The 26,604-nt window shown below is 40.8% G+C and overlaps 3 protein-coding genes across 6 annotated transcripts; 1 reads left to right on the top strand and 2 right to left on the bottom strand.

Moving 5' to 3' along the window:
- The first annotated feature begins 498 nt into the window (after nt 1–498).
- On the top strand, nt 499–6,375 carry styk1b (serine/threonine/tyrosine kinase 1b). 2 transcript variants are annotated; one of them, XM_030393632.1, is made up of 11 exons: nt 499–877; nt 1,066–1,226; nt 1,716–1,771; nt 1,949–2,119; nt 2,614–2,946; nt 3,035–3,216; nt 3,324–3,398; nt 4,345–4,553; nt 4,708–4,748; nt 5,284–5,380; nt 5,487–6,375. In XM_030393632.1, exons 3-11 carry the CDS (start codon nt 1,717–1,719, stop codon nt 5,677–5,679), a joined length of 1,356 nt encoding a protein of 451 aa, XP_030249492.1. In that variant the 5' UTR covers nt 499–877; nt 1,066–1,226; nt 1,716; the 3' UTR covers nt 5,680–6,375. The 2 variants fall into 2 exon arrangements, with proteins under 2 accessions (XP_030249492.1, XP_030249491.1); XM_030393631.1 differs by lacking the exon at nt 1,066–1,226.
- A 57-nt stretch (nt 6,376–6,432) lies between these two features.
- phc1 (polyhomeotic homolog 1) lies at nt 6,433–12,605 on the bottom strand. Of its 2 annotated transcripts, none has more exons than XM_030393610.1 (14): nt 12,457–12,605; nt 11,445–11,566; nt 11,204–11,314; nt 11,039–11,104; nt 10,654–10,797; nt 10,112–10,342; nt 9,218–9,943; nt 8,961–9,096; nt 8,668–8,843; nt 8,502–8,565; nt 8,303–8,390; nt 7,944–8,115; nt 7,478–7,715; nt 6,433–7,382 (listed from the first exon to the last, which is right to left on the bottom strand). In XM_030393610.1, the coding sequence occupies exons 2-14, from the start codon at nt 11,559–11,561 to the stop codon at nt 7,231–7,233; spliced, it is 2,421 nt and encodes an 806-aa protein (XP_030249470.1). In that variant the 5' UTR covers nt 11,562–11,566; nt 12,457–12,605; the 3' UTR covers nt 6,433–7,230. The 2 variants fall into 2 exon arrangements, with proteins under 2 accessions (XP_030249470.1, XP_030249471.1); XM_030393611.1 differs by lacking the exon at nt 12,457–12,605 and adding an exon at nt 11,982–12,449.
- Nucleotides 12,606–14,199: 1,594 nt separating this feature from the next.
- On the bottom strand, nt 14,200–20,640 carry m6pr (mannose-6-phosphate receptor (cation dependent)). 2 transcript variants are annotated; one of them, XM_030393648.1, is made up of 8 exons: nt 20,505–20,637; nt 20,302–20,409; nt 18,811–18,983; nt 18,506–18,675; nt 17,779–17,888; nt 16,994–17,124; nt 16,358–16,484; nt 14,200–16,267 (listed from the first exon to the last, which is right to left on the bottom strand). In XM_030393648.1, exons 2-8 carry the CDS (start codon nt 20,305–20,307, stop codon nt 16,145–16,147), a joined length of 840 nt encoding a protein of 279 aa, XP_030249508.1. In that variant the 5' UTR covers nt 20,308–20,409; nt 20,505–20,637; the 3' UTR covers nt 14,200–16,144. The 2 variants fall into 2 exon arrangements, with proteins under 2 accessions (XP_030249508.1, XP_030249507.1); XM_030393647.1 differs by having other exon boundaries at nt 20,302–20,640.
- Between the last annotated feature and the right edge of the window lie 5,964 nt (nt 20,641–26,604).

Here is a 26,604-nt window from a genome sequence, read left to right as displayed (position 1 = left end):
TTTTGCCAAGAATGAATTTGTCCAACAACGTGGCAAGTCAGTGACGATTCTTGCGTTGAGTCCAGGTTGACGAGGTTAAAATACATTCTGTGGATATAACTTGTATACTTTGACTTCAGTAGAATATTTAATGCAGGACTTTTACTTTACTCTTAATTATTAAAGGTTTATAAATATGGTATTGGTACTTTTTCTTCATTAAAAGATCCTCTTTCACCACTGTAACAATGCATTATCCTGACAGTATACGTTCATATATTTTACAAGATGTGGGATTATTACCTACGCTTAAAGTCTTTAACTAGCAAGAAATTCAGTTTATTTTTGCTGAATAAATCCTCCACAGGCTGCAAGGCTTGTCAGACTTGTTCCAATACAATGAAGATCAGCCATGGCTAACAAAAGGACTAAAAATGACAAGGACTGGCAGGACCTGTTTTTCACAAACAAAGACAACAAAGGCGGGGCCAGATATAAACAAGGTGACATATGTCGACTCCAGAGAAGTGAGAAGAGCAGCTGAAAGAGAGGCAGGGCAAGACTGGATTACCGTCAAACTGTTATCAACCTGATACATCACCTCTTAAACCAAGAAGGAAGGAGGCAGAGGTATAGAAGAGAGAGGAGGGATGCGGTGTAGGTGAGCTGGGTGGAGTTAAGAAAGCACAGGAGGTGGACAAACAGGGAGCAGCTCACTGATCCTCTGAGGAAAAACAGAGAGACAATGAGGATCTGAAAAGCAAAGCTGAACCCGGACTCGACATTCAGCTGGGAGGATGTATGACAAGTGCCTGCAAGAGAAGTGTATGACATGAGCCTGGAATAACAGGGTTTAACATTTTCTTTGGGATTTAAGACACAACTGAAGAGAGCTGAGGTAAGGACTCTAAACACAACATGTATTTAAGTCATATAATAGATTGTTGAGATAGCTCTGAGACAGAGTGGGTTAATGTTTAACGTAAAGACTGTGTATCTGTATGGGTAGTCATCCTGTGATCATGACATTGCTTTTTGCGAGCCGGTGCTGTTTTTTCTATTTGTGTTTGCCCTTTGTGTGTGAAGGAGCCTCCAGCTGTAACATTTCTGTGGCATAAAAATGCAGATGAACAGGTTTAGAGATGTTGGATCTGACGCTCAAGGATGAGGAGTTTCCCTGTGTGACTGCTGTGTCATCTCTTCCTTTACACTCTAAACCTCAGATATACAGAATAAAGACTCCCCAGGTAGAGATAATACTTTTGATTTTTTTCATTTTACAGCTTTTATGAAGGGTGTGTGGCTCAACTCGCTTATGTAGCTTTACTTGTCCTTAACATGGATCAGTGGGTGAGAGCTGTGCTAAAGTCCTGAAATGATTAGATGAAAAACAAGTCAGTGAGGTGTCAGAGTTTTTTTTTGCGAACCTTAGAGGTGGTGCACCAGCAGGTGAAGTTTCTGGTCTCAGTTACACACTCGCTCAGACACCTTCTCGTTGGAAAGTGTCATGTTACCATTCACTGATTCAACCCAGGAGGCAGCACAGGTTTCAGGACGGCTGCTCTCACTTTGTCTCGCCACTTATTCATCTACATCTCTTTGAGTAGCCATGATAGAGATTTTTTGCAATGATGTATTTTTTGTAAATAGAAAGTATCCTGAAGCTATAAAAGTAAGCATGTGGAAATAGTTTGTGTGAATAAAATATTCCTTAATCTCTTCTTAACATGTGCCAGGATGTCTTCAGCATCAGAAGCAGACTTCCGTTGCCAGCACGGAGATACAATCTGTGGTGAGTTTTTATCAGAAGAGATGGAACTTGAAGATTTTGGACTGTCCGGCCATCAGACGCCTTGTTCAGTGTTGACCTGAGATGAACAAACAGCATGCCAGCTCAGACAAACATGTCTGTCGGTGCGCCTCAGACTTGCTGAGTGATTTAAAGGACCGTGTCTGTTCCTGTTTGCAGAGATCCGTGTGTATGAGCAGGAGGTGATCATCGTGCCCACCCTGCTGCTGGCCAGCTTCCTGGTCACTCTGGTCTTCGTTCTCCTGCTGCGCTTTTGTCCGGAGAAAGTCGATCGAATCCGTCCACATGCCTCAAAGTCGGCCAACAGGAGAGTGCTGCATGGCATTGATGGTAAGACATCAGAAGCATCACTGTTGATTTAAATCAGTGAAATCATATCACATAAATGAAACTGGATCTACACAGACAGCAAGCTGTTTCTATATGTTTATCTAAGTATATGTTGGTTGATTTTTGAGCCTTGACTGACCAGACCTACAATCCCAAAGCGTCAGTTTTTGACAAGTTGGCACGAGTCTCAAGTTGAGACTTCTGATCAACTTTCTTTGTCAAAGTGGACCTTTATGAGTCCAGGTTCATTTTGTTGTTCTTTTGGCAACTTTCTACACACTCATTTTTGTCTTTGATTAGCACCTTTAAAACCGCCGTTACTGCCCCCACATGCGTATCATTTTTCCAGAACAAACTCAACTAATATTCTGATTGATCATTTTGTCATTTAACAAAGTAGAGGGCAGCCAGGGACAAGTTATCCACAAGCTACATACTGTCATGTAAATCATCATCATCTCTCTCTCTTTCTCCCTCTCTCTCTCCCTTCTTAGCTCCACCAGGTATCAATGTCCTGGAGCATGAAAGCATTGCTCTGGACGTGCCCAGTTCCTACTCCACCTTCAACCCACCGAACACTTATGCCTCCAGAAACCTCTCCATGTCTGTGGTCTCACCCTCTATCCCGTCCAGCCCCCCACCGCAGCCCTTCATGCCCAGTTTCACTCCCATTGTCCAGCCCAGAGAGTTGCCCCGCCAGAGGTTGCCCGAGTCCTTCAACCTGGTCACCCCTCTGACTGTTGCCTTCTCCCTGCGCTCCGACTCCTCCGTGTCCCTCTACAGGGCCCGTATGGAGAACAGGAACGTGGTGCTGCGAGTCCTGAATGGTGAGAAGCTTGAATTTTGTGTGAGAGTAGTTGGTTTCAGGTTTCTGCCGGGTTCCTTGATCTCCCTCTCTTTTTTGCCACTTTACAGACTCTGCTGACGCCACAGAGAGACACAGCTTCCTGGGCTTCGCATCCTTCCTGGCACAGCTCGGCCCACATCCCTTCCTGCCAGAGCTTCTTGGTGTCGTGTCACTTCGAGCTCCTCTGGTCACAGTCGTTGAAGAGCTGGAGAACAGAGACCTGCTCAGCTGCCTGTGGCGATGCAGACAGGTATATATATATATTTTTACAGAGGGTGGTGCACTGCTGCAACGTGTGTTAACTCGTTTTAACCATCAAAGCAAAATAAGCAGCTTTTCTCTGTTTTTGTTCTTCAGGTCAATGTTGATCCTCCATGTGAGATGACTGAGAGAAGAATATTCACCATGGCCAGCCATGTGGCATCAGCACTGGTTAGTATTCTAATAGTTCTCTATGTCCTCTTTTTTTTTAACTCTCAAGTCAGTGACGCCGGATTACAGTAACCCTGTCCTGACCCAATCTCAGCAGGGACTTGATGACAGGGTTTCCCTCAGATAACCCTGACAATCCTGGAAATGACATAAATGTGAATTTCATGTGATTTTGTATGATTTTTTAAATTTCTTTTACTGTGTACATGTACTGTCACGCTAACAGTCTCACAGGGACAATGCTAACATGATGATGTTTATGGGTTATGTTAACCTTGTTGCACCAGCTTAGTTAGCGTGTTAGCATGCTGACATTTGCTTATTAGCACTAAACAAATCGACAGCTGAGGCTGACTGGAAGGTCATTTATTGTGCTGGTATTTGGTGGTAAAAGTATTTATAACTAAAATGGCACTCAGTAGAGCGCATACCTCCACCAAGGTCTAACAGTACCATTTATTTCCATCAACTTTGATATATCAATCTAAATTTTACTGTTAAGCAAAAATCTAAGCTCACTAGATCTATGATCCACAGAAAATTGTACTAATACGTAGATACCAGCCACCTAAATACACCCGATTTTCCTGAAAAAAATCCTGGAGCCGTCCCTTTTTCCGGATCCGCACCAGACGTTCATGAGGTCTATTCTGGGCCGAGACCCATCCTCCATCCAGGTTTCATGGAAATCAGTTCAGTAGTTTTTGTGGAATCTTTCTGTCAAACCAACAAATAAACTTACACATGTAAAAACACAACTTCCTTAGCAACTTCATGGCAACAGTAAAGTCAGGGTATCACTTAAGTCCATAGTCCGATTCATCCACTGGGGATAATCATTTATTTCTAAAATGTTATGCCGATCCTTCCAGTGGTTGTTGAGGTATGTCAGTTTGGACCTTATGTGTTTAATCCTGAGATGCCCCTCATCTTATTCCCCAATCAGGAGTTCCTTCACAGCAAAGACCTCCTCCATGGAAACATCTGTGCCCGCAGCGTCCTGGTCACCAAGGACTTCACGGCCAAGCTTTGGGGCCTGCATGGGGTTTACACAAGGAAGAACCAGGGAGCCACTCAGAAAGATGATCCCAGCAGGAAGAAATGGCAGGCACCAGAGCTGTTGGCCAAGAGACCGGCTGGTCAGAGCAGCGACATGTGAGTTTGTCTGTTTTCATTTGTGGTATTGTCTGAATCCTTCAACACAGACGCTGCTGCTGCAAAAAAAATAATGTTCTGTGAGTATATTATTAAGAGTGTTGACTGAATGGAAGGATCTAACCAGTGTTGGCCTCTGTGTGTCCGTCTCTAGCTGGTCATTTGGCGTGTTACTGTATGAAATGGCAACACTGGGTGAGTAGAATTTAACTTTCAGCGAGATACAGCGTAAATGAAATGTATTTGTTTGATACACTTAGGTAGGACTCTCTACTACTTGAATTGGTTGTATAAATGTACGTGACAGTGGAATAATTCGTTAAGGGGAACTCCAGCAATTTACTACATTAATGTGTTAATTGGTGGACTGACCCTTTATCTGTCATAAGTTTTCCAATACCATTTGTACTGTGTCATCACTTCACGTCACATTCATCATTTCAATACAGAATCTCTGCTTGAATTAGGCAATTTGTAGGCAATATTACGAACCCAGGAAATTACTTCTTTATAGCAATATTGGATTTTATAATGAGATGAAGTACCTAAATCTGTAAGGTATTTCATTTGATGTATTGACTAAAAACAGACCTTTCCATCTTGCTGTCTTACCCACAAACATACTGCATGAAAATGTACCATAATATATTTATGATGTAAAAGTACCTTGATAGAAGGTTTTCCCCATATGCCTCACCCACACTCACTGCATTCACTCCTCTCACTCCAGGTGAAGCTCCATTTGCAGAAATCCCAGTTACTGAGCTTCTTCAGTTTCATCAACGAGGGAAAAGTCTGAAAAAACCTTCAAACTGTTCAAACACACTGTAAGTATCCAATGCATGATCCAGATCACACAATCAGACCTGAAGCAGAGTTTCTCTCCTCAACAAATGTGCCGTGAAGCTCAGACTGTTTTCCTCTCTGCCTCAGATACACCGTCATTAAGGGTTGCTGCCAGTGGAAGGATCAAGATCGACCCTCTCTGGCCGAGGTGAGCCGCAAGCTCAGCTCAGGAGAGAAAAGTGCCTCTGATAAAGTCCTCAAGGCATTGGGGACAGTGAACATTGAGCAGTACCTGCAGGAAGCAGGGTACGGGGAAACCAACAGCTACACTGTTTTCTGATCAGCACCTGTGTCAGCGGGATTGATTGCACTATTCTCCCGGATGGTACCCCAATAGTGCACTTGTACAAAACAATATCTCTTAAGTGAAATGAAAGTGTTCCTAGCTCGGAGCTTCGGGCACTGAAATTTACCTTTTATTTTATTTATGTCTCCTACATAAGTTGACAAGAAAAACTGTAACTTGTTTACTTTTGGGGACCAAAGAAAATTCATTTTCATGTAGTACCTCATTTGTGAGTATGTTTGTCTGACCAGGCCGGGGGTTCTCAATGTTTTGCTGACAAACAATAGACAGTGTAATAACTCTGGTGTAACTGAGTTTGAGAACCCCTGGTCTTGGCGGTTCCTAAATCTTTGAGGTTCAGTTGGGGGAAAAAACAACCTGTAATTTTGTAGTGGTACACTTCAGGATATGTAAGCTTGATCAATGTACAGCTGCAGCATCTTGTACTCGATACTGTCAAGATATGATGGTTTACAATCTAAACTAAAAGTATATTAACAGATGTAATATACATTATTACATTTTTGTATGATTCTATTTGAAGGAGTTTTGGAAATTAAGGGGACATAAATGTATTTGCTATTATTACACTCACTGTCTCTATAAGCTCAGTATATGTGGACATCTGTGAGTAAGAAATGGGCTCAAACTGTTAACACAAACTTAAATGTGAATAAAATATCACAAGTCCTGCAGTATTCTTCATTTTCAAGTGGACATCATGGAGGTAAGAAACACAAAAACAGGTCCAGTAACAGGTATTGTTTATTGGTAGTACTGCATACACAGAGCACTTCCACTAAGCCCTTGAGAGAGCAAACCACGAGGAATACCTATTTTCAGGTAGTTAAGTTGATTAAAGCTACTAAAACTATATCATATTCATGAAAAAATAACTTTGATTGTAGTACAAAATGGAAAAGATACAAAACTAAACTTTAATAACTAGTAAAATTAACTAATTAAAATAAACCAGGCTTTTTGAGTGTCTTCTGCTTGATGTGATTGGAGCCTGGATTAGACATCTATGGTAAAATAACAACTAACTAGTAAAAGACTGAAACATTTGAAAGAAATTTTTTGACATCACTCCAAATCATATATCACTAAAGTTAAAGCACCGTTTGAAATACAGCCAGAAGGCAACATATCTTCCTGTTTTACCCAACATGTGAACTGTCCTAGTTAAAAGACCTAGCACCGAGTACTGCAGGCTGGGTTTGCACAGTTTCACAAGAGTTTACATACAAAAGGCCTCTACTCAAAGAGACAGGAAAAAAACTGACAAACACTACTGACATGGATTTTTCAGACTGTCCACCCTCACCGTTCACATGTAACAGTATACATACATTGTTTTTGCACATTCAACGTCCAGAAAGTAAACAGTCCATCCACATATCTCCATATGAGTGATGGCGCCGCACTGTTTAGTAAAAAGCATCCTCACTGATCTCAGTCTTTCTTATTAAAAGAGGAGCAGGTCCAGGTACTGATTCATCAATGAGAAAATGAGCCTGCTGTCCTTCATAAGCACTGACTCCATCACTCACGCAGGCTGTTGATGGAGGCACAGATCTTGAGAGCGGGACCCAGCTTGATATTCATGGTGGAGATGAGATGGTCCTCTCGGAGAAGCATCAGAGCCTGCCCGTCTATTTCCTGTGACAGGAACTGGGCAGCCAACTCTTCACAACCTGGACACAGAAAAGGATGACAGAATTAAAACAAAATGAGATCAAGAGACACAGCGAATGCTTACAAATGTGTTATACAATCAATGAACACCAACCTTGAAGTGAAGAGATAAACCTGCAGACTTCCTCCACGCTCCACTGAGCAGGAGTTGCTGAGAGAAAGTTAGCTCCCTCTATCGGGAGGCTACCAGGAGCCGAGCTGTCAGATGGAGGGGCACTGTGCTCAGCTCTTGAACAGGAGTGTGAGGAGCTTGGGGACAGTGAAGGAGAATCGTCCTCCTCTCCTTCTCCGTCGCTGGATACATCCTCTGAACGACTGGACTCAGAGTGACACTGTGGAAAAGGGTTGAGATTCAGATGCAAAAGCCATGTATAATACCTAATATACAAAGCATTAGGCTGGACTGTTTCTATTTTTTTCCTATTGTCACCAAATTTCATGAAAAGCCTAAAAGATTAGGATGAATTCATTTGCTGGTTTTAAATGTTTTCATGGGATTTTTTGACAAAAACAAAACTATGGAACATCAGCAGCCTCATCCCTTTAACTACAGATCTCACCTTGACAGGTAGATGCCTGCTTGATAGTTTGTTACAGCTGTTATTAGAACTGCTCCTGCGAGAGGGGCCCCTCCGCCTCGCAGTGCTCTCGGTGGGTGTTGGAGGTGGTGCCGGGCCTGCACCGCTCCTGCCTCTGCTGGTCTTAAAGTGTTGGCTGCAGCTCACGTTATACCTGTGGCACAGTCAATACTCAGAAACACATTCCCTTGGTTTTTCATCTGACCAGGTTCACAAATCTTGCATTTTTTTTACTCCACAGTATGTGCTAATTAGCTCTATAGTGACCTGAGCACAGTACAATCTTTGGAGGTGTGTATGACATGACTAAACAGCAAAAAAAAAATTTAAGAAGAACATACCTCTTAGCACAAGTATTTGAACAGAACCTCTTTGATCCTCTGAACTGGCTGGCTGGTGCGAGGCTTCCACAGTACTCACACTTTAACACTGAAGAGGAAAAAATGAAACGCATTACACATTTACACATTTAGATGATACGGACCATGTACACAGATTTATGGTAGCATCTTTAAAGGTAAGAGTTATTCCACCACTCACATGGAGGTCCATTCTCAGAGCGGCCGACTAGGGCAAAATCTCTGTCTTTGAGGAGTCCAGCAACCTGTCAAATCAAATACAAGCCTGATAGTGAGGAACATTTTAACATGAAAAAGTAGATGTGATTTAATGTGTAATTTGTGTTATCATAGCAAAGCACACTTACAGGGAAAGGCTCAGCTCCCTCCTGGATCACAAAGCCCTCTATGAGGTGGGTGAGGACTTGAGGTTTGACCACTGCCTGGGGAACAGGCGCTCTGTTGTCTCCAAGCCCGACTCTTGACAAGGGCAGAGGCAAAGACAGGGTGGGAGGAGACGGGAAGGCAGCCGCTACAGAAGGAGCTAGTGAGGAGGAAAGAAACAGTGAAAATGATAAGCCTTCAGACAAAATTGTACAGTTACAAAATTCAAATATTGTTACTAATAAATGTATGTTTGATTTGGCAATGGCTGACATACCTGAGTCCTTTGTAGGGGCAGGGGATAAGGGAGGAGCAGAATCTTTCATGGGTGTAGAGTCTGAGCATTCTATTGCCATCTCATTTGGTACATCACAGTCAGATTTTCTCTTCAGAGAACCAATGGCAGGCTTTATCTAGTGGTTTGTGGAAGAAAATAGGGGGGAAAACTGTTAGAATTCCCTCTCCACTGGTTATTATCTTTACACCGATCCAACAAAGTAAACTTAGGTTCATCCTTTCACTGCTTGCTCTTACCATAGCACTGTTGCTGGAGACTGCATTAACATTCCCGGTGGTTTCCTGGCCTGTGCTGCTTCGTACCTGTGCCAGGGCCACAGCCTGTGCGTTTCCTGCTAAGCCCTGCCTGGCTCCCACAAGCTGCACAGGGATGTGGGGAGTGCCCTGGCTGTTGCCAGGTGGTGCTGGGAGAATAGGAGGTGGGTGTCGAGGGGGTAGCTGCACAGGTAAGCGGTGTCCCTGAGCTGTTTTGGGCTGGATTGGCACCGGAACTTTGTCTGCAGTAGTGCTGGCCTGCTGTAGGGGTTGCACCACCAGAGTCTGCGTGTTAATGTTGGCTTTCTGGGTCACTGAACCAATGGAGTAGCCCTGGGTGGTGGTAGGAACATTAGTGGTGGGTACCAGGATCACAGGGGCAGCAGAGGAGGACAGGAGGAGTTGGGAGAGAGGGAGTGCTGGAGAGGAGGTGGAGGAAGGAGCTACAGAAGCAGCGGGAGTAACAGTCATGGCAGCCTGGTTTCCAGTCTTTACAGTCATAGTGTTTGCAGTTGACTGCTGAGCAAAGTTGGGTTTGGCCATTTGTTGTTGCTGTTGAGGTTGCACCTGCTGCTGCTGAGTTCTCTGGGCAAAATTCTGCTGCTGTTGCTGTTGACCCAGAGGAAACCCAGCAACATCTTTCCTCTCTGGAAGCTCAGACTTGACAGCAACTGCTCTGGAAGCACAGTGTAGGGCCAGATTTTGCACCTGGAAGATAAAATAAAGAGCAGGGTGTGATGAAAAGAGGTTGAGTAAGTAGCAGGAGCAGGCATGGTGGAGTCCTCCAATGACCACCATGTCTCTATAAATCATATATCGTAAGACAGTATGACTTTAAATAGCTCAGATTTTACAAGTATATGATGGTCCTCAAACCTGATCATTGTCAGACTGAGCACTCGCAGTTGTAGGAGCAACATCATGCTGTTGCTGCTGCGGTTGCTGTTGTTGTTGTTGTTGTTGTTGTTGCTGCTGCTGTTGCTGCTGCTGCTGCTGTTGTTGCTGCTGGGGCTGTGCTTGGGCAACTGTTGCTACAGTAGCTGTTGCTGTACCACCAGGCATGAAGATGAGCTGAGAGGCAAGGGGAGCCCTGAGAGAGCGGTTGACCTGTGTGAGGAGCAAGATAGGTGGGTCAACTTGTAAAAAAACACATGTCAGTAACTGAGTCCGTAGCTACACAAAATACTTAATAATTGCAAACATTAATTTTGTGGGTGTGCCCAATTTTTTTCTTACTAGAGATCATACGTTATTACTGGTCCCCTTGAGAAGCCTCAAGAAGTCACCAAATCAATAAGCTTTCACAAAAAGAATATAAGTTCAATTGGTAAGAGGTGAGAGCAATATGCACTATACTATTTTCTATTTCAGAGTTTTTCTTAAAAAAATTGACAATATGTATGGTCCTTTTTACTCACCCGAAGATACATCTGTCCCTGTCCTGCAGAGTTTCCACCCAGCAACACTGACTGGTTGAGAGCAGTTGTCGTTGCAGATGTGGCCGGGCCGTGGGGACGGGGATTAGTCATGGTACCTCCCGCAGTTGTGGTGCTTAGGTTGACCTGTGAGGAACAGAGATTTTTTTTAGTTTTCAAATCAAACCTACATAACTTTTTAAGGACTAAGCCGTTGAAATGGCATTGACTAGGCATTGAAATGTCAGCCCTTTCAAAAAGATTGTTGCCTAAATCTTCTATGGTTGACTTTGGACCATAGAATATTTCTACATTTTGTCTCATACTAGAATGCCGTCTTCTGAGAGTGTGTTAAACATCAACCTTACTACATACAACAAAAACTTACTGTGGTGGTCGCCTGGGACATGCTGTTGCTTGGAGTATTAGACTGACGACTAGCTGCAAGCGTGGCCTTGATTAGGGAGAAACATTAAATGAAAGATGTAAAGCTTTTGCTTATGATCTTATTTTACATATTTCTGCACTGACTGTATTTTCCTGTCATATTCACCTGTTGCACAGCAGCCAAATTATGGAGTTGGGCACTATTGATCTGCTGCTGCAGCATGAGCTGCTGGAAATACTGAGCAGCATTCGGCTGTCTTTGCAGTGCTTGAAGAGCCTAGACAAACACAAAGAGAGACAAATATTGCTTCAAGAATATTCCCGAAGTCATTATTGACATCAATTAAAGATGACAAACAGTCTTTTCATCACATGCAGTTGTTTACACAGACAAAGGCTATACACACCTGTACAGCCTGCCTTTCATATAGAGACATGTGGGCTATCTGGGGTGCACGAGAGTTGCCGCCTGTTTGAGGATTTCCATTGGTGGCGCCCGTGTTTTGGTCTTCACCTGCGTCCATGTTTGCTGCTCAAAGAACAGAAGCCACTGATCAAAAACAGTTTTGGCTTAACATTTTCAAAGCATACACAATACATATGTCTATTAATTAAAAGACTTAAGATTTCTTGGCACATTACACAATCAAATGAATAGTGAAAAGAGATATGAAAATGTAAATCATCAGTTACTAGCTTAATTATAATACAACAAAAGTATTTATCAATCCAGTATTGTCTAAAAATGAATAATAACAGACACTGGCAATAATATAAAAATAGCTGTGGCATTAGAGGATTCACTGATGGTTTACACTAACAATGTCCGGTACTTAGATTGTTTAACAGAGCATCAGAAGGTTTTTCTTCACAGGGCCCATAAATCACAGCCTGCTACACTCCTGCACATAGAAAGGATTAAACTACATATGAGCTCAGCAGACCTTATCACTGTGTCACCAATAATCGTGGCAAGCAGGGGCATCGTGGTATTTTCATTAGCAGACCAGTTGTCAACATGACAGATGGAGAAGAGAAAAACAACAACATGGAGGAAAGCTCAAAGCACCAAGTGAGAAAGAAGCTAACCAGCTGTGGCTAACCACAATAGACTTTGCTAGTTAGCTAACCAATCTACAAACAAAAGTCTGACAGACCACGAAAAAGTATATAAACACTTGTGACTGAGCGAGTATCACAGGGCGAGTGCCGGAATGTCAAATAAAAATGGAAAAGCAGTTCATTTGGTGCTAACATGGACGTTAACGAGTAGAAAAGGTCCAGCGTTAGTTCGAAACAGATAAGCTAACTAACTAGCTGCGCTAGCTTCTCACTGCAGGCACAAAGCTAGCAACTAGCTGGCTAACACCCATGCAAGAAGTGACCGTTTAGTGTTTTTCGTCGTGCTTATGTGTTTACCTCTCCTTGGTATTTCTGTCCTTTTCACAGTTAATTGCAATCAAGTTTATGATGCGGTCTTGTTTTTAACTACAAACAACGATAGCCCCTCGCAGGGTTTTTGCCTCCAACGAAGCCCCGCCCCTTCGACTATTTTTTCCTTCTTCTTCTTCGTGTGTGTTTCGGCGGGTGTCACACTCCGGTTCAATATGCACACCGCCCACTGCTGTATGGACGTGGGCACAGCCTCCACCAACTCGAGTAAAAAAAAACACGATTTGTCTCTCGTTTGAAAAAAAAAAAAAATCAATAATAGGCTAATGTTGTCTTTTATTTTCATAGCGACAATAGCAACATAGCATTTTTATTGGAACATGTTTTACAGGCACAGTACGTAAACTACTAAATTCAAATAAAATTCCAGATAATTATTTCCTAATGAACCCTATTAGTACACATTTATTTGCACTGTTACTGACTGGCTTCTGGTTCATAAAACTTTGGTGTCAATCATGTAACTTTTGAATGACCATGTACTTAAAAACAACATTTTGTCTGAATTGTAAAGGAATAGTTCAACATGTTTGAAAGTATGATCATTTCCTTTCTGTTATTTCACACGTAAACAACAATAAACTATAACTTTATATAACAACTATACAGACTTTGTAAAAGTTTGATACACACACCTACACCGCATCAGAGCGTTGGACTCGAGTTTTGATGATTTAAAACTTCACATTACTTCACTTCATTGTTTCAGAATTTTCTATTCAGAAAATATATGACTTGAAAATCAACTTGGAAGTTAAAGTCTTGTGACTTGAATCATGATGACTCCACTTGTCTGTGTTCACGTTTTTAGTTTAATTTGACTTATCCAGTTGTCTTTATTTAAGTCTTTAAAAGTGCTGGACAGACACTTTCAGACAGGTTTTAATAACTTGTCGTTTCTCGTTATAAAGATTTGACTTGGGAGTTGACTTCCCTTATCTAAGGACTCGACTCGCGTGACGCTTGGACCAAATTAGCTAAGTTGAGGTTGAGGGGCTTACTGCTTACTGATGGGGTAAGCAACTCATGTTATTGTTTTTGGTTTTCAGGAGTTATGCTGAACACTACATGCTGGGGCTCAGTAGGTGGTGGTAGAGGAGAGTGAAGAGGCAGTGTGGAGAGGAGACAGGAGTTTAGAAATGTCAACAGTTAGACTATTTAATGAAATGTTTGTGCCTGAAATCAAAAGGTGTAACATATTCTTGTGAGGGAAGTCTGTGATTGGACAGTTACCAGAAAGAATGAAAGTTATTTAAACGGTATGAAAACACTTAACCTCCACCACACATCAGCAGGATTTATTTTAACTGTTCAGCCTTTAAATATATTTAAGTATTATAGGCTGCAAGTTTGCCTTTGGCTTCATAATTGTATTTATTTATTACCTCATCCTCGTGGTAGATGTTTTAATTCAAAAACTGAAGACTGGGTACACTTAATGACACAAACGTGGAAGTGGTTTAGCATAGGTTTTTTTCTACTGTGGTAATGGAGTGTACTGAATAATTTCTGTTAGTCATAGCCATGTTTTTGTTTCCATTTAAATTTGCTTTTAGTTTTAGATATGAAAGAAAAAGGAAAAACCCCTGCTGAGGGGATTCTTTTCCCTGAAACATCTGCCAAGAGGTGTACAATCACAAACACCACTTGACATTAACAAAGAAGATCATAACAACGAAGTCCACTTCAATACACGTTAATAAAAATGTGTTCCGCATGAAATGTTTTTTATTAAAACATTTTTACATCCATTAAATCTCCAAAAGGTTAGTGCACTTGGGTGTGTACTGAGTTCACCACTACAATGGGCGTGCATAAAACTTCTGTCATCTTTATTCATGATGGACTCAGACAACAAACAAAAAAAAGGTTTGTGGCTCCAAATCATCGTTATACCAAACAAGTAATTATATCAATCTAGCGAGTGTTCATTTCACAACAATCGTAGGTGTAATCGTCTCTACCACATCGAGATCTGGGAGCTGATTCGCTGAACTAAGCAAACAAATGTCAAGTTTAACAAACACAATAAGGAAGTGATAAAAACAAACCAAAACAAACGTAAGTGATCACACTGACAATACAAAATTAATTGGATACACAACTTAGATTTTCAAACACAAGCTTTCCATTAAGGTCCAAATCTTTCACATTAATAATTGGAAATGTCAAAAAAAAATATTCCAAACCTCATTATTGATATCCTCAGAGCTGTAACATTTCTACAAACACACAAAAATTAAGTGCTTTCATTGCTGCTCTATCCTCCTGAAAATGCAACGCATCAGACATGAAGCGGCCTGAATATTTGGTTGAAGAACAAAGTACATTCTACTCTTGCCTAGCAGCGCATCTGGTGTTCGGGTCTGTTTTATCATGACAGGTCAAAGTTACTCACTATAGTTTTGCGTTTATGAACGTTGGTCTTTTGCATGCCAATGTTCATTCTTCCTAAGGAAATACAAGTACATAGACTACATACAGTATATACCTTTTTGGAATAATAAATTCTAACTATTATCATCAGCAGAATTAATATATAAATTGCCAATAACAGTTTAATATTGACGCCTACTTATGCCAGTTGAAGAAAAAAAGAACTGCCTTGATGAAATAAAAAAAAAAAATATATATATAAAAATATTCTCATACAAAGTCATTATTATGAATCAAAGTTTTGACATAGATAATGACATTTTTATCTCATCACTACAACTTCTATTTCAGAATTTCAACTTTTTATCTCAGAATTTTGACTTCATAATTTCACCCTTTACCTAAAATCCAAAATCTTATATCATAATAAAGACTTTTATATCATAATTTTGTCTTACCATGTGAATATGTTTTTCATCAAGCTTTTTTTTCCAACTGGCAGGTTTTTGATTTTAGTTGGATGCCTTAAATAGCATTTTGACCTTTTATTGGTTTTCATTATTGAAATAGTAACATTCATGTAGAAGCTTTTCCCTACAATGTGGGATACAGGAAAATGGTACAGATCAAATTCAGTCAAGCTATAATTTTTACAGCAAGGCTGTAAGCATGGCCACAGGACTCAAAATCAAACATTTATGTTCTCACGTTGTGTTTCGAACTTTCATAACAAAACATACACTGATTTAAGTCAAATGATAAAACCAAAAGCACTTGTGTGTTTTGTAATCTGTTGGTGCACATTAAAGACCCCTGCAAGAGGAACGCTTGCTTGTTTCAACCTGCACCAACTTTAAACTACAATCAATCATCAGCTAAGCAGAAAAACATGACGATTTATGCTTTTGTATCATGTGTATCATGTAGAAATCCAACTTCTTAACCTCTTGTGCCAGATTTCCATGGAAGAAGACTCACTCTTTAATCTTGGGTGAATCATTCACTTGTTGATATCAAACAATTGAATGAAATGCAGGGGGTAGGGAGAGTTGACAGGTCTGTCAGCCCTATGGGTAACATGCCCTCTTTAGTGGCGAGCAGATGACACACTAGTTGCCCTAGGCACAAGTCTGGAATCAACACATTTAGTGTCAACAAGTCCTAACCTAAACCAGCACAGGAAAAATAAGACTTGTGTCTAACAGCAACTTCATCTAACCTGTGAAAGAGAACTGTGTCACACAGTGAAACTTTCTGTCCAATTTCTAACATTTCGAGGTCACATAGGTAGTAAGTGATCGTCTCTCTCCTCTGGCTCTTCTTCCAAAGGTTCTGCAACCACACCTCTGTATGCCGGGGCCTCTTCACGGTTTCGTGACCGGCACATAAAGTCACACCCATCCTGTAAGGGTGGGAAAGTTTGCTATGAATTTCCAAAAAACAAACCAGACTGATCTTTCCATGAGGTTATTAATAAGTGCTCCAGGCTTACCGCTGTCAGATTGCCCATCTCTACCCAGAAAGCGTAATTCGGGAATTGCTCCATCCCTTTGGCACCAACAATCAGTCGCTGGTAGAGGAAACCTCCAATGAGGTAAACAGCCAGAAGACAGAATCCACTGAAAGCAGAGAGGTCTTTTAATCAATGATTGTTTATAATAGTATATGCTGAGGGGTGTTTGTGACATTACCTCCGCCAATAAGGTCATGTTTTCACTCTTTGTTCATCAGCAGGATTACACAATAACCATTCAATAGATTTCCATGAAACTTAGATGGAGGATGGCTCTCAGAATACACCCCATCTCACCTTTTTAAAGATTGCCAGACATGGCTTTTTTCCCATTATTTCTTAGGGAACAATGCATTGATCTTGATGAAAAAAATCTGGCATATTTAGGTGGCTGACATCTATGAGCGAGTACAATTTGCTGTTGCTCTTAGATCTTAAATTGTAGTCAAGCAGTTTTGGTTGTATAGTTATAGTTAGAATTAAAATTAAGAGTGATGCAGGGCTATCCAGTCTGATGTTGGATTAGACTTGACTGAATTAAAGGGGACTGTTGGGACTTGGTGGAGGTATGCATTCTACTGAGTGCAATTCTAGTTACAGACTGTCTTTACGCACATGATGAGTATTATGGAGCCAGTGCTGAGCTGGGACTGAACAGGTGGACACACTGCACTGGAGTCCATTTCAAACAGGTAGAAGCACTCGCGCACTCTTGCCCTGTCCTCCAGCACGACATCCAGCGGGCCCTGGGAGTGAGATGGTGGGAGACAAAGGTAAATACAAGGCCACAAAACATAAGAACAGGAGAGAGGCCTACAGCCATGCAAAGAGAGGGTTACAAACCTTATTTATAATACAAGTTACTGAACTTAGTCTATACATGCAGTTTTTATGTCTTTCATAATATAAAGTCATAATGGCTCTCCTCATTTGTTTAGATAGGAGCTATGTCCTGTTAGCCCAAAATAACTGCTTAGTGGCATTAGGGTCAAGTGGCAAGCCCTGCCTATAAGGACTACAGTATCACTCAGAATTGGGACACTAACATTCTTATACACCAAGAACTTGATGAGGGATTCCAGCTCATAAGAATAGCAGACGTACTGACGTAACATGAATAACTGAGTGTTTCAATCCACAAGCAATCCTATAAAAAATGTATGCATTTTATGCATTACTGTGATATTGATATTCTGTGTGCATACAGGGGGGTATTTTTTTAATTATCCACTTTGTCTGTGTTGTGGATTTATTTATTATTTTTCCCATCTTATTTTAAGAGTTCCATGTCAACTCTTCATGGTCATATTTTACTGACCATTTGGTTTTATTTGTCCAGCAACTTTTCCTCTGAACACGTGGTAAATTCACATTTCTTTTCTCAGATCTGGTGATCTTACCATGTCCACTTTCCTGTTGCAAGAGATCATGATATAGGCTTTTCTCATTTCCTTGCCACAGTGATCACTATATGCGGTGCCATTCTTGTAGATCAACATCACCCAGTCACCTGCAAGGGCAATAGGGTATAAAAACAGACGATGCAGAGACAGTGCCGATCTAAAGCGCCCTTTGAAATGGTTAGCCTCATTTTCAGAGCTAATCCATAAATTAACAGTTAACAATTGACAGCTTAGTTATGCTCATTGTCTGTTCTCTAATCATAATGCAATTCTGCAAACTACAACCCCAAAGATGATTAAAATTCTCACATGGGATGCAAACAGTTGAAAACACATCGAAACACAGTACAGCTTAAAGTGACTATGAGGAACTTGCAGTTTTTGTTGATTCTAGCGGCCCCTTTTGACAGAAGTGGTACGACAACAACTCCTACTGTGCACATGCATTTGTTTTGGAAGCAAGTGATAGAGGGACCGCAGGATGGATTGCAGTGAGGAAATGAATTTATATGTCATTTTATATGTGATATATGTGATCGGACCCGAGCACAGACATTAATAATAGCTACATAAAAATAACAATCTTTTCAGTGATGGTCTCATTTGCTGTTACAGGTTATGTTAAATCATCAGAATCATCAATCACAAGGCTGTTTCATAAACACTTAAAAGTTTCTCGTAGTCACTTAAATTAAGATTTAATTATTATTTTGCAGCTACTTACTTCCTCCGATGGCCTGTGTTGCAGAATAGATGCCAATCACTTTCGGTTTAGAGTCCGGATTCTTTTTGTCAAACTGAACAACCCCAGCTCCTGGAATACCCCCTGCATCGCCACACAACTGGAACACATATGTGTAACTCTCATCTCCGTCCTTGGTCTCAACTGTAAAGCTGTCCACATGAGGAGGAAACCCAAGAAAGAAATTAGCAAACTGTGAGACAAGACATTTTTAGTTAGTGCTGATTTTCTGATTGATAATATCGATGACACTGAATGTGCAGGTACACAACTGAGTCACTGCTTACTTCTTATTGGCAAGTGGCTCTAGTCGATTGAGGACTTTCCATTCTGACTTAGACTCAGATAACAGTCGGCAGCTCTTGGTGCTGTTGGTGGTGTAAACTCCACTCCCACACAGGATCAGCTGGACAGTCATGATCCAGATCAGGAAGGACCCTCCACTATGACTGTTGACCACCTGACACAAAAAGACGATTATTATACTAATCAGCACAAGCAATCAAAATAAAATGAGTTACTATTCATTTGAAATTAAGTTTGGACAATAAGACACCAATGAGACTTTGATCGTAGTGAATTTCCATTAACAGGATAATTGTGAATCATTATTATGGTGAATATATATAAGTGACTAGAAAAAGCTGTCTAGCTTGATACATACAGCCCCATATTGATTTCCTGCAGGGGGACCTTGTGATCTATGATTACCTCATTTAAGATTGTTCAATTGCTTTTTACTGAAAAAAAGAAGACGTGTGTACCACCATCTTTTGCTGCTTTTATAAGTGATACATGATATTAAACTGAAAAACTCTGGGTCAACTGTTGATCGAAGGAATCAATCTGAATATGTCACCTTTGGCACTTGGACATTATAATGGCCCTTCCTGACTGCTTCATTGATCAGTCAATTCAGATTTTTACAGATAAATCAAGATTAAAAATAATCGTTCCTAGATGGGCAGAAAATGTCTGTCCCTAGATGGGCAAAACAAACAATTTAAGACAAAAGCTGTTTTTCAGTCTTCCAGAAAATATTTCATATCAGCAGTGGTAGAAAAAATACTACAAATCTGTACTTGAGTACAAGTACAGTTACATTACTGAAATATTCAAATACAAGTAAAACTACTGTTATTAAAAAAAGTTCTTGTGCAAAAGTACATATATTCTTCGCAAAAACTGCTTAGAGTATTGGTTACTTTTGAATTGTTGATGTTAATCAATAGCAGAAGTTTAATCAAAGGGGTTTCTGTTTCTATAAATTAGTTCAAGAAAACAGTACTATAACTGTACTATAACCCCCCCCCCCCAAAAAAAAATGTACTTGATGTTTTGAGTACCAGTAATCAGTTACTTCCACCCCTGTATATCAGTAGATAACTGAGATGACTGTATCCATATGATCCATTCCTGTCTGAAATAAATCAAATTTGAGTGATGAGACTTTCCATTGCAGATCTTATGATCACTGTCAGCAACCACATCATGGTCATCTAATCGCTTCCTGAACATGAAACACGACGAGGAGGAAACGACCTCTCGGTCTCTTGGAACAAACTTAAAACTTTTTGAAGCGCAAGTAACAATAAATAAAGACAGAAAAGCAGAATACGATCATCGATACGATCACGAGTTCATCCTGTCTCTGGGATACTGAAGCCTTCGTTAAATATACAGTATGGGCATGCATGGGCAGTAACTTTTCCTGAGGAAACAAATAGCCCCCTAACAAGCTTAACAGAGTTAAACCTTTGGCTGCATTGTGCACCTACCTCCATGAATTCTTTGACTGTACTTTGTTATTCACAGAAAAGCTGACAGCAGCTTAAAAATATAGCCAGTTGAGGATGAAGTGTGCTGCCTCACGCTAACGTCGCTTCCTGGTTTAAATAATCAAGAACAAAGCTGTTATTTTGATGTTTCAGATAAAATAAAGTAAATCTGAACGTAGCCGCGAGTTTTAAATTAATCTTACTGGCAGCATGTTTTATCTGTCCTGGATAATAAACGCGCTTTCCTCAAAAATGCACGAAGTTGCATCCCACAGGCTAGCACGCTAACAGGCTGCGGACAGTGGCAGAGTGCGGAAGTGAAACTAAACACACGCGCATGTGACCGTTCGTCCAAATGAAGCGCGACCAATGAGCGGCTGCTCGAGCCTCTCGCTCCAACGTCACCTGACCAGAGACCTGACAGCAGCGGAGTTGAAGGGCGGAAAATCTCAAACATGTCCACAGTACATCTTTTTATTCAGCATATAATAAGACGCAGCTCCACATGCAACCAGAGCTGCATTCTGCTGAGTGACGTTCTACTTACAGACTGTCTTTACGCCCATGTGGGTGTTATGGAGCCAGTGCTGAGCTTGGACTGAACAGGTGGACACACTGCACTGGAGTCCATTTCAAACAGGTAGATGTAACTAAAGCAGGGGTCACCAACCTTTTTGAAACTGAGAGCTACTTCATGGGTACTGAGTCAGACGAAGGGCTACCAGTTCGATACACTTTTCTGAAATAACAAATTTGCTCAGTTTGCCTTTAGTTATATATGATTATTAATGATACTCATCTATGTGAAGACACTGATCATGTGAATGATTTCTCACAATAATTATCAATAATGAATTAACAAGGTGGGAAACAGATAATATCCATATTAAATTTTCATTTTTAGAACAGGCCTGAGGGCTACTCATGTGGTCCTTGGGGGCTCCCTGGTGCCCGCGGGCACCGTATTGGTGACCCCTGAACTAAAGCGTCATGTGATTCCCTGTGGCCCAAAAAAACATTTCCCCATAAGCTCACATTGTGAAAAAAGGTCTGTAAACATGCTGTGTCACATTCCCCCGAAATGACTATTTTCACATAATGTCATAATTTGAGCCATGCGCTCCAATAACATTTGGAAAGTCTAGAAGAGGTCCATGAGTTATCTGCTGAAGTTAGCATGCTAATTAGCTCGCCCAGCCTGTCCCAGTCAGACTCCCCTGTGTTAGTAGTGTAAACATCGATACTCCCCTTTGAGCTCCAGTTCAGGATCACTAGCCGCACAGCTAACTGTGCTAACTAGCTAACAGCAGCTACATATAGCAGAAAATAGCGGCTACCCTTAATAGGCTGTCTGTTACAGTGTCTGTGTGGAAATGACGTTTTTTTTTGTAGACTAACCTGGAAATTACCATAGTCCTGATTCCCTCAACAAAAAGCCTACAGGATTTTTAAATTGGATTTTGGAATATTGCCAAAAATAAGCTTTTTGGCAAACACAAGTTTATGATACTTATGCGTTTTGTTCAGCAATATAATCTTCAGAGATGAACGCCACCTTTTGAGGCGTACATACAAGCGAATGCAGTTTATTTTTTATGATTAATACACACATGTTTTGTAAATTGATCAACCTACAAATTGTAAAGTTGGACTAGTGATGTACTAGTTAGTAGATGAGTCTCCATGTTTGGTGCGATGGCGTATAATGTCGATGACATTCTGTGGTCTCATTCAGGACTTGCTAGCAACTGCCGTTTTTAAGACACCTAGGCACTTTATAATTGAAACATGGGAAACTTAATTATGTATTTTATGTTGTAGAAATAAAAGCTGTAAATATCTTAAGCCTGTGGTAACCACAGACCTTATTTTAGTATTTTAGGCAACTCATAGGCTTTGTGTAAAATGTAACTGATTTCTGGGTTTTAGGACTACGAACTACATCACTCTATTTGTTTTTAGTATGAATTTGACAGATAGCCGATTCTAACACATTGCACCTTCAAATAAACATTTTAATTTCAAAGAGTTTTATAAGATTGGCAGTTAGAAAATGTCAATACAAGTGAGTGAGAAATTGCCTCCAGTGTTGTCACTCAGTGGTTAAGTTGCATTGTGGGTAATGTAGGGCTTCAGGTTTTGAACAAGGAAGATGTGTTTTCAAAAAGGCAATATCTCTGGTTCTGCTGTATTGATTATAACCATTTGTCTTTAAATTTCCTGCTTTTAAGATAAGACAAGATTAGATGTTCCTTTATAAAAATAAGTAGCAAAGAATAAAATAACAATCAGAAGAAAAATAAGCATAATGTATACAGTAACTGTCCTTGTGTGTACATGACCTGTGCAATATATAATAAATGTGAAATAAGTGTGACTTTGCAAATGTGCAGGGTTCTGATATATTGAATAACAACACTGCAATGTACAGGGTACCTGAGATCAGTCACTCTTTACGTGACAGAGAAGTGCATGGTTGAGTCCTTAATCAATGGGGAAAGTGCTTTGAGGCACGTGGTTGGATGAGTTTGTGGCTGAACATGCTCCTGAGTTGCCTCAGCTTGGCGTAGAGAGGGTGAGAGGGATTGTCCATTATAGCTTTCAGCTTTCCTCTCATCCTCCTCTCTCTCACCGCCTCCACACTGTCCAGTTTCATCCCCAGAGCTAGCTTTCCTCAGCAGTTTGTTCAGCTTGATGGCACCACCAATCCCAATGCCACCTCCGCAGCACACAGCTGCAAAGAATATGACACTAGCTACCACAGACTGGCAGAACATTCGTAGGAGCCGACTGCACACATTGAAAGACCTGAGCCTCCTCAGAAAGAAAAGCCTGCTCTGTCCTTTTCTGTAGAGGGCCTCAGTGTTGTCTGATCAGTAGGTGTCCACCAGCTCCTTCGTTTTCCTGATGTTGAGCTGTTGGTGGTTCCTGCCACCATCCTACAGAGTTCTCAATTTTTTTCCTGTATTCCACCTCCTTCTTGTCTGTGATACATCCAACAATGGAGGAGTCGTCAGAGAACTTCTGCAGGTGGCATGTCGGTAGGTGTAGCAGAAGTAAGAGGTGAACAAAAACAGTGACAGAACAGGTTTTATACTGCAGCCTGTCCATGAGGTAGTCTGTAATCCATGTCACCAGGTCCTGATCAACCAGCATCACTGAGAGCTTGCTGGAACATGTTGAAAGCACTAGAGAGGCCTAAGAATGCTCAGCCTCTCAAAGGTTTTCACGACATGTGATGTTAGAGCCACAGGTCTAAGGTTGTTTGGAGCACTGGGGTGTCTCTTCTTCAGCACCAGGACTATGCAGGATGTTTTCCATAGTGTTGGCACCTTTTTAAGCCTCAGGGAAAAGCCAGAAAGATGTGTGAATATTCCTACCAGCTGCTCCGACCTTGACCTTGAGCACCCTCAGGCTGATGTCATCTGGTCCTCTGGCCTTGTAAGTCCTGGTCCTGGCTAGCTGACATCCCACGTGGCTGGTCTTGATGGTTGGGGTGTTGGGATAGTTGGGGATGTGGCGGGGGGATGACTGGCCTGTGGTTTGGACAGAGGCCTGAGAGAGCGAGAGGGTGGTACTGGGAGTGCAAAAACTGTCCTGCCCAGGGGTGTTAGCCCGGCCACAGGTGGTGAGTCAAATCTGTAAAAAACAGGTTTAGCTCGTTGGCATGTTCCTTGTCCCCTCCACAGCTCCTCCCGCCCTTTTCATGCCTGTGATGTTTCTCAGACCTGCCAACACCTCTGGGGGGTTGTTCTGCTGCAGGTTTCCCTGTATCCTGTTCTTTAGCCCTCCTTCCTGGTGGGGACAACACTATCCTCACAGAACTTTATGTAATCGGTGACACACTGAGTGAGACCCTCAATGATGTCACTTTATTCCTCCTGAAACATCTCCCAGTCATTTATCCTGTAACACCCGCCTCTCGCTGCGGTGCCAGAAGCAGAACGTAGCGACTACATTGAAATGCAACTTAGCCACTGAGTGACATCACTGGAGGAAATTTATTAGAATACATGCAGAGTTCTCTGGATCCACAAAGGGCTTAATAATACTCTTTCCCCATATGCAGTTCCAGTGGATCCTCAAGACTTGTAAACACACTTTAATATGTACAGTTGGTGAAGTTACCCTTTAAGATCTTTGCATTTCGTTCTACTTTGGGTTAAATTATATCGCCTATAATGTGCCAGGTGTCCTCCCAATACAGTTTCCATTTTCTTTTCTTTTTTTTCAACAAGTGTAGCAACAGTCATGCAATAAATTCCACCTGAACAGTAAAATGCACAGTTTTCTTTAAAGAGTTGTTTTATGGTCATTTTTAGAGGCCTTAATTTGTGATGTTGTTCACATGTATTGATTTGTACTGATTGTGTAAACATGAAGTGTAAAGTGATTGTTCTGGTTATAACTTTTTTGTAGATATGTTTATAGCACTGTTGGAGATGATGTCACCTAACCAACCCTTTTCTGCTTTTCAGGACCAAAATAAGTCTCAGACTTTGTTTAATCCTTGACTTTAAAAAGCTGTGATTTAATTTCCCTCTAATGAGACTAAACTAAACTAAAGCTGCCAAAATGACCATAAAGCTGATTCAACACCTCTCTAAGATACTTTCTCACAAAAACAAAAGCAATCTAATGTTCATGGTGGCAGGATTTATTGCAGGGCTTTTGTATTAGACTGCATTAGTTGGATTTTTGTGTTTCACATGACCTGTTAATAGTGACAACTCAGTGTGTTTTGTCACTGAAATGTCTGTCAAATGACAGTTCTACAGTAGAGGTATATACTACCATTCTTAAAGAAAATACCTGTTGTTAAAATAATGACCATATGTGCCTATTTGACTGTGTGAAACACTTTGCTCTGGTATCCAGTATACTGCTTCAATTGCAGCAGCATTCATTCATGCATCAGTTGCATTGGGTAAACCAAATTTGTTATCTTCATTCCTCCAATCTATCATCAAGAATTTGAATACAAGACAACCTTTAACCTGTTTAAAGTTTGAGTAGGTATATTTGCCTGAAACATTGCCCCTTTCTTCTAATCATCATTCAATATGTAAACTGAAAGAACTGTTTGAAATGATAGGATTAAAGGTGATGAACATTCTTCAGCAGCACTTGTGTTTGCTCAGTGAATTTAGGCACTGTTTTCTCCAATTTATCTCTGGCTTATAGTCAACAGTCTGAAAAAATCCATGGGAAGAGAGTTTAGTTTGTGTGGTGATTAACTGACAAATTTTGTGAATTTGGGTTGGAACCAGGTAAGCAGTTTCCTCTTGCTTGCAATTTTAATGCTAATCTAAGCTAACCAACTGCTGGTTGTAGTCAAGTGTAGTGTATTTATATAGCCAACAATCCCAATCACATTAAGGCATTCATACAATATATAAAAAAGGTGATGAATACATGTAAATATTACACATTGTTACATAGAGCCCTTTAAAATGAGGATCAGCCATGTACACTCAGTTGCCAGTTTATTAGGTACTAGTGCAGTGCCCGTAAGAAAAGTGTATTCCTATAAAAACGTGGGAGGTTAAGGAGCTTTTTCATGGATGGCCAAATGAGGCTGTGTTTGAAGGTGGGACGTCAGGGATATTTAGGTTTGTTGTGAAATCCGATATTCCAGGGTATAATTGGCTGTTTTTGACTATTTAGGGTCCAGGCAGCTAAGGACATGTCAATATTCCTCCTGGGGGGAGACACAATAAGCGTTTAAATTTAGAAAATTTAAAAATACCTACAAAATCAACGGTACATGCTACAGTTTTGAAACTTTCACCAAACTGTAGCCCCAATACTGCTGAAACTTTAGTCCACTTAAAGTCATTACAAATTATGAAGTCAATCTCTCAGTTTTTTTCAAAACCTGTAAAACTTATAAAACCTATCTCCTCCCACAATTTTTGCTCAATTGTCACCAAACTTGCTAGAGAGCATCTTCAGACCGCCCTCCACAAAACTTGTTTCTCGGATTTTTGATTTATCAAAAATTAAGCCTACATTGCATCAAAATGTTTGACCGTAAACAGTACTGTAAACATATACTATCAAATTCTTGCTAAATACATTTTCAATCTTCCTGAAAAAAATTGAGAATATTTTGGAGTCATGGTTGATGAAGTTTGGCAAATATCAGAATTCTATCTCAAAAACTGAATTTTTGAGAACATTTTGAATTCTGCTCTCATGGGAACAACTGGAGTCAATGTAAGACTGGCATTTTTAAACATCAGATTTTCTCTTATGAAGCAAAACACTTAGAGTTAAAAACAAATCGCCAACATTTCCATG

Source organism: Sparus aurata, chromosome 17 (genome assembly GCF_900880675.1).
Source record: "Sparus aurata chromosome 17, fSpaAur1.1, whole genome shotgun sequence".
In the NCBI taxonomy this organism is placed as follows: Eukaryota; Metazoa; Chordata; class Actinopteri; order Spariformes; family Sparidae; genus Sparus; species Sparus aurata.
Note: the sequence above shows the minus strand (reverse complement) of the source record. Positions and strands in the feature narration are given on the sequence as shown.